This window comes from Microtus oregoni, unplaced genomic scaffold (genome assembly GCF_018167655.1).
Source record: "Microtus oregoni isolate MIOR12 unplaced genomic scaffold, Mior012 000108F_ref0000382, whole genome shotgun sequence".
In the NCBI taxonomy this organism is placed as follows: domain Eukaryota; kingdom Metazoa; phylum Chordata; class Mammalia; order Rodentia; family Cricetidae; genus Microtus; species Microtus oregoni.
In genome coordinates, this window is record NW_024544726.1 from 1,272,464 (window position 1) to 1,284,574 (window position 12,111).

General features: G+C 38.3%; 1 protein-coding gene across 1 annotated transcript in view; it reads left to right on the top strand.

Annotated features, from left to right (window-relative positions):
• Positions 1 to 11,052, top strand: part of LOC121443491 (probable ubiquitin carboxyl-terminal hydrolase FAF-X) — an 84,374-nt gene extending 73,322 nt beyond the window's left edge. Inside the window, exons 39-44 of the mRNA XM_041645234.1 lie at positions 255 to 475; positions 564 to 652; positions 3,605 to 3,761; positions 4,148 to 4,360; positions 5,766 to 5,861; positions 10,682 to 11,052. Coding sequence (XP_041501168.1) covers positions 255 to 475; positions 564 to 652; positions 3,605 to 3,761; positions 4,148 to 4,360; positions 5,766 to 5,861; positions 10,682 to 10,819 — 914 coding nt within the window. The 3' untranslated portion in view covers positions 10,820 to 11,052. The remainder of the gene's footprint in view (positions 1 to 254; positions 476 to 563; positions 653 to 3,604; positions 3,762 to 4,147; positions 4,361 to 5,765; positions 5,862 to 10,681) is intronic.
• Positions 11,053 to 12,111: the final 1,059 nt, after the last annotated feature.

Sequence of the window (12,111 nt, forward strand, 5' to 3'; positions counted from 1 at the left end):
TTATAGTATTTACAAGTTCTGTACTTTTTTTCACATTAATATGAATCTTTTTCTGCTTTCTACTGCGTTAAATTTCTAAAACTTTTCATGTTAGTATACCTAATCATTGTAGCATAGTCTACGTTTCTTCATTATGCTTAGGAAACTTGACTTTTGCTGCTCATTTTTCTAAAACAGGCTATTTTCTTAGATGTCTACATTGTTATTGTGGAGAAGCTTATTGGTTGTTCATTGGTGACAAATCTGTATTGTAGGTAATCCTTCTCTTCCAAATCCTTTTGGTGATCCTAATTTATCACAACCTATAATGCCAATTCAGCAAAATGTGGTAGATATTTTATTTGTGAGAACAAGTTATGTGAAGAAAATTATTGAAGACTGCAGTAACTCTGATGAGACCGTCAAATTGCTTCGCTTTTGCTGCTGGGAGAATCCTCAGTTCTCATCTACCGTCCTCAGTGAACTTCTTTGGCAGGTTAAGAAACTATAACCATTGCTAAATATCTATGACTTGATTTTGTTACCCATGTATCCATTATTTACTGTGTCTTACCTATTTCTAGATTGCATATTCCTATACTTATGAACTCCGACCCTATTTGGATCTGCTTTTACAAATCTTACTGATTGAGGATTCCTGGCAGACTCACAGGTAAAAATACTTTAAACATAATTCAACTGAATTGTTTTTTACTTAAAGAAAACCATCAATAGACTTTTGTATACATGTGAATTCATTTAAGCCTAAGAATTATTTTAGTTTTAGATTACATTAGTTTTAGAACTAATCTCATGACACAAAGGTAGTCCTTAGGTGAGGAGGGCACAGAGAATACAGATCTTTAATCCTGGCACTTGGGAGGCTGAGGCAAGCAGATTTTTGAGTTCCAAACTAGCCAGGGCTGTAGGGAGGCCTTGTCTTTAACAAAAAAGAGAAAGAGAGAGTTCATAGGTGGAGCAATAAAATAACTCAGTAGGTGAGGGTACTTGGCTTCTGCCTGATGACCTGTGTTTAGTCCTATGTGATTAAAAGAAAACCAGTTCTTGCTGGGCGGTGGTGGTGCATGCCCTTGATCCCAGCACTCAGGAGGTAGACAGGCAGATCTCTGAGTTTGAGGCCATCCTGGTCTACAACAGCTAGTTCCAGGACAGGCTCCAAAACTACAGAGAAACCCTGTCTCAAAACACCAGAAAGAAAATAAAACCAGTTCTCTCCAGCTATCCACTGGCAGGCACACACAGAAATATATTGGTTATCTTAATAGATTACTGCTAACTCATTAACGTTGAATTTACGGCCAATAGCTTACACCTCACACCCAATGTGAGCTTCTTTAGTACACATTTTCTGTAAGATGCATCACAGCTTAGGAACACTAGACTGCACTTCAGTGCTATGCTGGTATACCATTTAAAACAGCAAAAGCAAATACTTGTTCAGAGTTAGAAGGGGAAACAAGGCGGAGTCACTTTATTCAACCTCTGCTAGGAAAGTGCTGGTTCTGGGCAACTCAAATTATTTGCTACTTTATTCATGATCACAGATAGCTAACAAAGCACTTTACTGATTTTTAAGATTACCCATTCTTGGGGTTGTAGAATGGCTTGGCCATGTTTCATGTTTTTGAGGTGACTTATATTTGGTCACCCACATAGTGTTTCAAAACCCTCTGTATGTAACTGACAACTCTCTTCTGACTGCTAAAGGCACCAGGCACATATATATACAATGCAGGAAAAGCACTCCTACATCTACACATAAAATAATTTAAACCTTTTTTTTTATGTCAATGTTTAGTCTTAGTGGAAGATTACAAATGCCAGAATTTACAGATTCAAACTATGAAATTATCTTTTTAGCATTATATGTTTCCAATTACTGTTATAAAAATAGCAGTAAGCAAGCCGGGCGGTGGTGGCGCACGCCTTTAAGCCCAGCACTCGGGAGGCAGAGGCAGGCGGATCTCTGTGAGTTCGAGAGCAGCCTGGTCTACAGAGCTAGTTCCAGGACAGGCTCCAAAGCCACTGAGAAACCCTGTCTCGAAAAAAAAACCAAAAAAAAAAAAAATAGCAGTAAGCAAAGTTTCTGTTTTCTTGGAGGCAAAATGTTCATAGCTGTCACCATTGATACTTCACTCCTGGGATAAACTTTAATGTAGTTTAGCTTCTAGTATTTTCCTTCTTAAAACAGTGTAAGAGATTATAGCTTTTAGGGAGTAATGGCATATATGAACTTTTAATTCCAGCTTTCCAATGCAGAGGCAGGCAGATCCCTTTGAGTTCTGAGCCAGCGGAGACTACATAGCAAGATCCTTTCTCAAAAAATAGAAAAGAATTTGTAGCTTTCTAGTTAAACATATCAAATTCTCTTTTTAGCATATATTATGAAACCACGTTGGATTAACTGTGAGAAAGAAAGTAGTCATTTTAACTCAAGCTTGAAAATCATCTCATAGAGAAAGGTGAATCGCTGTAAGTTCGAAGCCAGCCTGGTCTACAAAGGACAGCCAAGGCTGCACAGAAAAACCCTGTTTTGACAAAAACCAGGAAGAAGGAAGTTTTGTCATAATGTCTTCCCATGTGTCCTGCTTTGTTAGACATGAGGAAGCAACATCAAGCTAATAATGTTTAAAGATGGTATCTGGAAAACTATTGATATTAGTGGAAAATAATATTTTAGCACTTTTATATAAGTTTGTAAAAATGAAGGTAAGGATTGGGGGTGGTTTAGTGACAGAGAGCTTATCTAACATGGGTTGCACAGGCCCTCACCCTCAGCACCGCTCCCCCTCAAAAAAAATATTGAGAAGTAGGATTTATATGTAGTATCTTAGATCAAACAGCAAGAAGCCTGTAGCCATTTATACATTCTTGTTCCTTTCCCATCCTGACAACCATTTAAATCTCCTTTCTTCTGTGAGTTTGCCTTTTCCTATCATTTTGCCAAAATGTAAGTACAACATTTAGCATTTTTTTCCTTTAGCAGTTATTTTCCTTCAGTGTAATGTTTGTAAGGTTCATTTACCATTATAGCATATATTGGTATTTTATTTCCTTTTTATGGCTAAATGATTACTTAGTCTTACAGGTATGTCATTTTGTTTATTGGCAGGTAATGTCTAACACAAAAAAAAAAACAGGCACTGGGCATGGTGTTACAAGCATATAATCTCAGTAGTTGAGAGACTGTGACAGAGAGGTCAAAGCCATTCTTTGTTACATAATGAGACCCTTTCTCAAAAAACAAAAGACAAAAATCAGATTATTCTCAACTACGGAGTTTGTGAACTTGTTTCTTAACTTTTTTAAGTTCGTGTTATTCTTGAGTGTTTTGACTTTGCTTCTGGTAATGTATTTAAACTTCATAAGAAGGGCAATTTGAACAAGTAAAGTTAAATGCACAGACTTGAGTCAGATTGGTTGGCAATTGTATGACCCTAGGCAAGCTGTTTATTTTGTCATCTTCTCCAAGATTTAATAATATTTGCTGTCCAGTATGAAACAACTGAACTCACAGGCATTTACTGGGTGACATGTAATAGCACTCAATAAATGTTAGCTTCTCTTAGATTTTAGAAGTTTTTATCTTCTGATTGTTTTTCAGAATTCATAATGCCCTTAAAGGAATTCCAGATGACCGAGATGGGCTGTTTGACACAATCCAGCGTTCTAAGAATCACTATCAAAAAAGAGCATACCAGTGTATAAAATGTATGGTAGCTCTCTTTAGCAGTTGTCCTGTTGCTTACCAAATCCTGCAGGTGAGGGTATTTTCTTGTAATTTCATAAAAGTTTGAATCAGAGTTAAAGATCCTATTTTAAAGGCTAAGGCTATATATAGCTCTGTGGTATACTACTTACCCAGAATATACAAAGCCTTGGAGTTAAATCCCCAGTACCACAAACAATAAGCAAAAATGACGTTAAGATCTTGTTTTAATCCAGGACTGGTGGGTATACATCTATAAAATCAATATTCAAGGCTAAGGCAGGAGGACAACAGGTTCAACAACCGCCTGAGCTACATAGCAAGTCTTTATTTCAAGGGGGGAGAACAATCCTGAGATTGTGAGGGTGGTCATCATTTTAAATTTTCTTTGAGATATTCCAAATCGTCTTAAGTGTATATGTGGTTTTACTTTTAAAGGGCAATGGAGATCTTAAAAGGAAATGGACCTGGGCAGTAGAATGGCTTGGAGATGAACTCGAAAGAAGACCATACACTGGCAATCCTCAGTATACTTACAACAATTGGTCTCCCCCAGTACAAAGCAATGAAACATCAAATGGCTATTTTTTGGAAAGATCACATAGTGCTAGAATGACACTTGCAAAAGCTTGTGAACTCTGTCCAGAGGAGGTAAAGAAAGCCACCAGTCAACAAGAGATAGAAATGGAAGAAAGCAAAGTAATTCTTCATTAGGCCACTGGTTGTGTATTAATGAAAGTGTTGTTTCTTAAAGGTTTTGCTAAAGTTGTACTTGCTTTAATATTTAGTGATAAGTTAATCAGGATGCCTCCCTCTGGAAAATTACAGTGCTATAACCTCATTCTTCTAAGAGAATCCAAATTACAAATTTTAATTGTTTTTTAAATCTTTATGTGTATGAGTGTTTTGTCTGTATATATGTCTGCACCATGTGCCTTCTTGGTGTCCATGGAGGCCAGAAAAAAAGGATATTGGATTCCCTGAAATTGCAGTTCAACAAATTATTGTGAACTGCCATTTGCATATTAACTTGAACTTTGGCCGGGCAGTGGTAATGCGTGCCTTTAATCTCAGCACTTGGGAGGCAGAGACAGTTGGATCTCTGTGAGTTTGAGGTCAGCCTGGTCTACAAAGTTCCTAGGCAGCCAGGACTGTTAAACAGAGAAACCATGTCTCAAAAAACCAAAAAAATTAAAAAAAAAATACTTGAACTGGCTGGGCAGTGGTGGCGCACGCCTTTAATCCCATCACTTGGGAGGCAGAGATAGGCAGATCTCTGTGAGTTCAAGACCAGCCTGGTCTACAAGAGCTAGTTCCAGGATGGCCTCTAAAGCTGCAGAGAAACCCTGTCTCAAAAAACACCACCAAAAAAAAAAAAAGACAAGACTTGAATCATCTCTCTAGCTCCATTCCCTTCCGCCTTTAACATCATTCATTTACTCTGTATGTGTGTGAATATGAACCATAGCACATGTGGAGATCAATTTTTTTTTCAAGTTAAAATATAGCCACATTATTTTCCCCCTTTTAGTTAATTCCTACACATCCCCTTGCTCTGTCTTTGATTCATGGCTTCTTTATCTTTAAATGTTGTATATATGTATATTCTTAATGTATAAATAACGTGTTCAGTTGTGTATAAAGTTACTTGCATGTTTATTACATTAGGAATGACCATTTGGTATTAGATACATAATTAGGGGATTGTTCCCTAGGGGATATAATTTTCCTGCTTTCAGCATTCCTTGTTTACCTATATATAGTTCTCTCTCTAGGCTTAAAATCTCATGAACTTTCCTCCTTCCATGTTAACATCTATGGATGTCCTTGTTTAGACAGCCATGTGTGTGGCTTCCCTGGCATTTATAGGAGATGAAGCCTCACAACAGACATCCCGTTCCTCTGACTCTTTATAGTACTCCACCCCCTCAGTGACTGTGGAGGGTCCCTGAACCTTAGATTGCAGAAGTTATAAACAGTTTTTAAAAGTTGTTACTACGTCAACAGAGTTGGAAGTGAGTTTGATGTTGCTTGCATAATTTTTCTTTAAAATTAGGAACCAGATGACCAAGATGCCCCAGATGAGCATGAATCACCTCCACCAGAAGATGCCCCATTATACCCCCATTCCCCTGGATCTCAATATCAGCAGGTAAGCAGGAGTCAGATAGTGGGGTTAATAACCTCTACAGTGGTTCTCAACCTTTCTAATGCTGCAACCCTTTAATCCAGTTCCTTGTGTTGTGGTGACCGACTACCATAAAATTATTGTTGTTGCTACTTTATAACTATAATTTTGCTACTATTATGAATTGTAATGTAAATATCTGATATGTGACCCCTGTGAGAGGGTCATTCAGACCACCCCCAGGGGTTGCAATCCACAGATTGAGAGCCACTGCTCTAAAACCAATTTCATGCTTAGTTGTAAAGGATGGCTTTTCCATGACTAAACTCATAGATTATCTGAACTAACTCTGGGTACATGATCAGAAGAATGGTTGTAATGTGGTCATGGTGCTAATTTAACTTGCCCCAGTGATGTCGTTCCCTTACCAAATACTAGTATAGAGTGAGTAAAACTGCATGATTCTTCTCAGCATAATAATCATTGCTTAGTGTGAAGGATTATGATAACACTTGTTAGGCTAAGTCTATAAGTGGATTCTGAAAACACAGAGATGGCAGTTAAATAATGTTCCTTAATTAGCCTGGGATTTCATTGACAGTAGAAATTATGGGGAATTTGACATATTTCTACAGGTGATTATACCTGTAAAATCACAAAAGTAGGGGGCTGGAGAGATGCCTCAGTGGTTAAGAGCACTGCCTGCTCTTCCAAAGGTCCAGAGTTCAATTCCCAGCAACCACATGGTAGCTCACAACCATCTGTAATGATGTATGGTGCCCTCTTCTGGCCCGTAGGCATACAAGCAGACAGAATACTATATACATAATAAATTAAATTTTTTTTTTTTGGTTTTTCGAGACAGGGTTTCTCTGTTGTTTTGGAGCCTGTCCTGGAACTAGCTCTTGTAGACCAGGCTGGTCTCGAACTCACAGAGATCCGCCTGCCTCTGCCTCCCGAGTGCTGGGATTAAAGGCGTGCGCCACCACCGCCCGGCATTAATATTTTTTAAAAATTACAAAAGTAGAGAATAATATCCTAATGGTAACATTCCTAAAACGTAGATGTGACCAAATCAAATGTTTTGAGTTGACAGTAGTACACAATGGACACCAACTACCTAGCATGGTGTAGACTGCCAAAACTCACCAAGAGTAGATGACTTAACCTTTAATCCCAGCAATCCTGAGACAGAGATGGGCAGATCTCTGAGATTGTGACCAGCCAGGGCTACATATTAAGACTCTATCTTACAAACCTTTAATTCCAACACTCAGGAGGCAGACACAGGTGGCTATTAGTGAGTTCCAGGGCAGCCAGGACTGTTAAAGCAGAGACACATTGTCTTTTAAGAGGGGAAAAAAAACAAAAACGGGGGGAGGGAGGTGTGCTTGAGATCTGTTGACAAGTTCCCAGGTGTTGCTACCCTGAAAAGCATGCATTAAGATTGGCACTTAAGACAGCCTTATGTACCAGGCGGTGGAGGTGCACGCCTTTAATCCCAGAGGCAGGTGGATCTCTGAGTTCAAGGCCAGCCTGGTCTACTAGAGCTAGTTCCAGGACAGGCTCTAAAACTACAACAAAACCCTTTGGGGGGGGGAATGACAGCCTTATGCTTTAGGGTACAAATGGAACCACATGGAATAATTAGTGTTTGTTCCATGTAGTTATTTTGATAATCTAGAATAATTGAACATGAAGCCTAAAATCTTAAATTGGCTTATGGAGTTATAAAGAAAACCTCAGCCCTGTCAGATTCAGACATTTAAAAAGATGAAAGAACAGTTGCTGTGACACACATTAATTCCAGCACTGGGAGAGGCAGAGATAGCCTGGTTGACACGATGAGTTTCTCCTTTTTTTTTTAATTTATTTTTGTTTTTCAAGGATGGGTTTGTGTGTGTAGCTCTGTTTGTCTTGGAATTTGCTCTATAGACAAGACTGTCCTGTAACTCAGACATCGTCTGCCTCTACTCCTGAGTGCTGAAATTAAAGGCTTGTGCCACCAGGCAAAGTAACATAGTCAGTTTCAAGGCAGCCAGAGCTACATACACCACTAGTCCCTATCCTTAAAAAACAATTTAGAGAACCAGCACAGAGGTTACTTTGATCAGCCCTAAGAAAGCTAATCTAACCTAGTTACTTTTTCTTCAACCTTGTTGTGATTTCAGTAGCATTAACTAATAATTCTGTCTGCATGCAGCTGGGCTGTGGTGGCACATACCTTTAATCCCAGCACAGGAGTGTAGCGGCGTAAACGAATGCAGACAGATTGTAAAAATATATATAGTTTTAATGTAGAAATAGACTTACAGAACCACCATTCCCACAGAGACCAGGAAAGCAGAAGAGACAGCTGGGAGCATGCTTGCCAAATTTATAGGCAGCCCAGCCGTTAGCCCGAGGCGAACACGCCCCCTAAGGGGCAGGACTTATCCCTACATCTCCCCTTTTTGTCTCAATAAGACAGAACTAAACCAAATACAACTACATACAATAACAACAAATAATAAATGTAACAAACAATATTGAGAACAAAAGCTTTGCTAAACATTCTATCTCAAGGAGTCCAAATAATGTAAAGAGTAACTACAATTATATAATCTTCAACTCCGTCAAAGATCTGAGAAGGGAATAAACACTACTCAACAAACGAGATATATCCAAAATGTGCAACAATTGACAGAGACAACTGACTACCTGGGCAATCACCCAAAGTCTCGTTTGCAATGTTGAGTCAACCAACTTTGGCTAAGGCCTAACATAACTGACATACCATTATTAAAGGCAAGGAACTTTTCAAAACTACCTTACCCTGTCTTGGCAGGATATGACAGTCCTGTTTTATCCATTGATGCACGCTCTGTATCTGTGTCAGTGGTTGCGGTATGGGCATTTCTTTGCCCAAAGGCCAGTTCTGCCAAATAGAAAGGCTCCAGGTGGAGTGTCTTTGGTGCTCAACATTCTCTCGGGAATAGAGCGGTGTTGCCAGGAGCAATTGTGTCTCACTATCACGAAACTCTGAGTTAGATTAAAGGCCATTTTCTACAGCTCTTTGAAGAGTTTGAAGATTATCTATACTGAGTATAATCTCTATATATCTAGAGAACCTGATTAGTCTAATTATAAATGACAAACTTAGATGACTATTTATCTATATAATTCTCAATATCTATCTAACTTAAAGAGTAAGACAATAGACAACTGTGTAACAAATGAGGATAATGACCTCCAAATATAAACACTGTACAAATATACATTGCAATATGGCAAATATATATCAATACACAAACATTATATAAGTATCTTAATCAGAGGTAGAAATGTACATTGCAATATGGTAAATATATACAATATATATATCAATACTATATATGTCAATACATAAAAATGTTTTAAACAGAGATAGAAACATGCATGCATACAATAGTCAATATAATTTAACTTTGTTTCAATATACAAGAATTGATACCAATATATTTGTCTAAAAGCAGTAACTCACAATTAGAAATCTATTATCCCATCATTCCCTCTTTTTTTTTTTCCAAAATGATCCCTGAGCTTATAAAATTCCTCCCCCAACCTCCCAACCCCTAAATGATGTCCCTAAACCCAGGGGTAAACTTTACTGGGAGAGGGGACGTCGTCCTCTAGAATTACTTCAGCTGTCATGGGGGCGATGTTCTTTCTGGGGGATCCTGTGAAAGTAAAATGATGGTTAAATTTCAAGATCAATGTCTTTTAAAATTGCAAATAGTCTCTGAGTATTTTGTGGAGGTCTGGCCAGAATGTTGTACAAGATGTGCACCATTTCAGCTAACCAAGTTGGGATTGTCTTGTGCAGCTGGTATCCAAAACAGGTCTTGTAGTAGCGCTATCAGTATCATGAGGTCATATCAACCAGGTAGAGTTGTTGTTGTGGGGCCCTGTCTTCTTCCTGGAAACTTCAAATGTCACTTCAGGAAAAACTCATTGTTCATTGTGAACACTAGCCCGAGGCGAACACGCCCCCTAAGGGGCGGGACTTATCCCTACACAGGAGGATCTCTGTGAGCTCAAGGCAGCCTGGTCTACAGAGTGGGTTCCAGGACAGGCTCCAAAGCTACAGAGAAACCCTGTCTGGAAAAACAAAATCTGTCTGCATAAGCAATTTCATATATGGATTTCATAGACAATCAGGTTTATCTGCAAAAGAGTCAGTGGGTAAAGGCACTTGTCATACAAGTCCCACTTGAGTTCAGTACCTAGGACTGTTACAGTAGAAAAAGAAAAGAATTCCTCAAGCTCTCCTCTGACCTTCCCATATGTATTATAATACACATACCTACACATAGACTAATAATAGAATTTAAATTTTTGAGCTGTCTCTGGTCCCTAAATTTATGTATTTGACACTAAAAATCACTTAGGACAAATACTGTTTCAGACTTAACCAAGTCATTTGATCTTTAGGGTCCTGAGGTTTGTATTTGCCCATAAAGTTTTTCTTTTTCCACCAGTTTCCATTATCAGGCAGGTGTATTTAAAGGTTAAGTCCTAAGAATAAGATACATGTTTACATTCTCAACAATTTCAACTCGTGGTTTTAAAGTGTGCTTGCTATTGGAAAGGTTGGGTTCTTCCTAGATTTATTTTACCACGTTTAATTATGGTATTGTGCATATATGCCAGGGAGTATCAGTTGCAAAGACTCAGGTGTATCAGATCTTATAACTGGAGTTATGCCAGTTAAAAGCCACCTAGCATGGGTGCTGGGAACCAACCTTTCATCCTCTGTATAACTGATACATAGTCTGATCCAGCCATGGAAAAGTTGTAATGCACAGATTTTTTTTCCCTTTCAGAATAATCATGTGCATGGACAGCCATATACAGGCCCAGCAGCACATCACATGAATAACCCTCAGAGAACTGGCCAACGAGCACAAGAAAATTATGAAGGCAGTGAAGAAGTGTCCCCACCTCAAACCAAGGATCAGTGAAATGCACATATTAACTGGTTCCATCAAGACTGTGCACCCAGGCCTTACAGTCCAACTTTTTTCTGTGTCTGGCTAATATTTAAAACTAGAAAAACTATTCCTAATCAACATGGATTGGAGAGTTTATTCACTGTCTTATCTGCAGAAATATGCTGTCAATATATAACCCGCCTGCAGTGGAAAGTGTATAGTGTTTTGTAATAAATGGCCTGATGCTAATGTGTAAATGGCAAAGGTGTAGTATATTAATGTTTGACTGTTAATTCTTAAGAAACTTTTCTTTTCCTTGATGAGACTCACAGATCTACAAAAACTACATTAATTTTCTTGTTATACCCACTGCACTCTGCAGCCAGTGTTGCCTACCTTGTGGCAGTTGGATTACCTCCTTTACAAAAACAAAAATTAACAGCAACAAAACAGCCCATTCATGTCACACCAATAGTTTTCGTGTTCATTCTTTGCCACTGGAATCAATTTTACTATGAGCAATGTAAAGCTGGTTACCTTTTAATTATTTGGTTGATGTGGAAAATTGGTGATGTACTATGTTTCTAGATCTTTTTCATTGCCTTTTTATTCTGATGTTAGGTTAATCACTTTGAAGCTATAGATATGCTGTAACATTTAGCATGGCTTCACACAAGTTAGTGTAGCCAATGAGGAAATATTACCATAATGACTGCAGTTATCCTGACATGGAGACTGCATTGCCTGGAGCTTTCCTTCACTGTGGTAAGCAGGCAGTTCTCAATTGCACATGTGTTCCTTCTCGTGTTTGACAGTGCAGATCTCTGGGTGGAATAAAGAACACAAATTTATCAATTTAGTGGTGGGAATTTTGGAAGGTTTAAAACAAAAATGCAAAAATTTGCTATGCCAGGATGCTGGCTGGAGCCTAGTAGAAGACTGTATCTGGTGTGCTTGTTTTCTTCTTTGGTAGAGCTTACTAAGTGACTCTTCTCAAACTGTCCTCTGCTGGACCCCAGTGATTCAGAAGTCAGAACCCCAGTCTTTTGAGTACCTCTGCACCAAGATGTCTGACTGATTCTCTGCTCAGTCATAATTTTACTTGAAAGCAAGAACTGTCCTAGCTCCTGTTCCATTCCAAAAATTTTAACGTTCAAAGCAGGGTCTAATTTAAAAATAAAATAATTACTAGTCATTAATATAATTGAAGTATCGCAATTTTAGAATAAACAATTTGAATTAATTCATCAGTTAATACTGTATTTTAAAGAGAATTGGTGACTTGAATGTGTGTAATTTTTAGAAACTGTCTAAAACCAAAT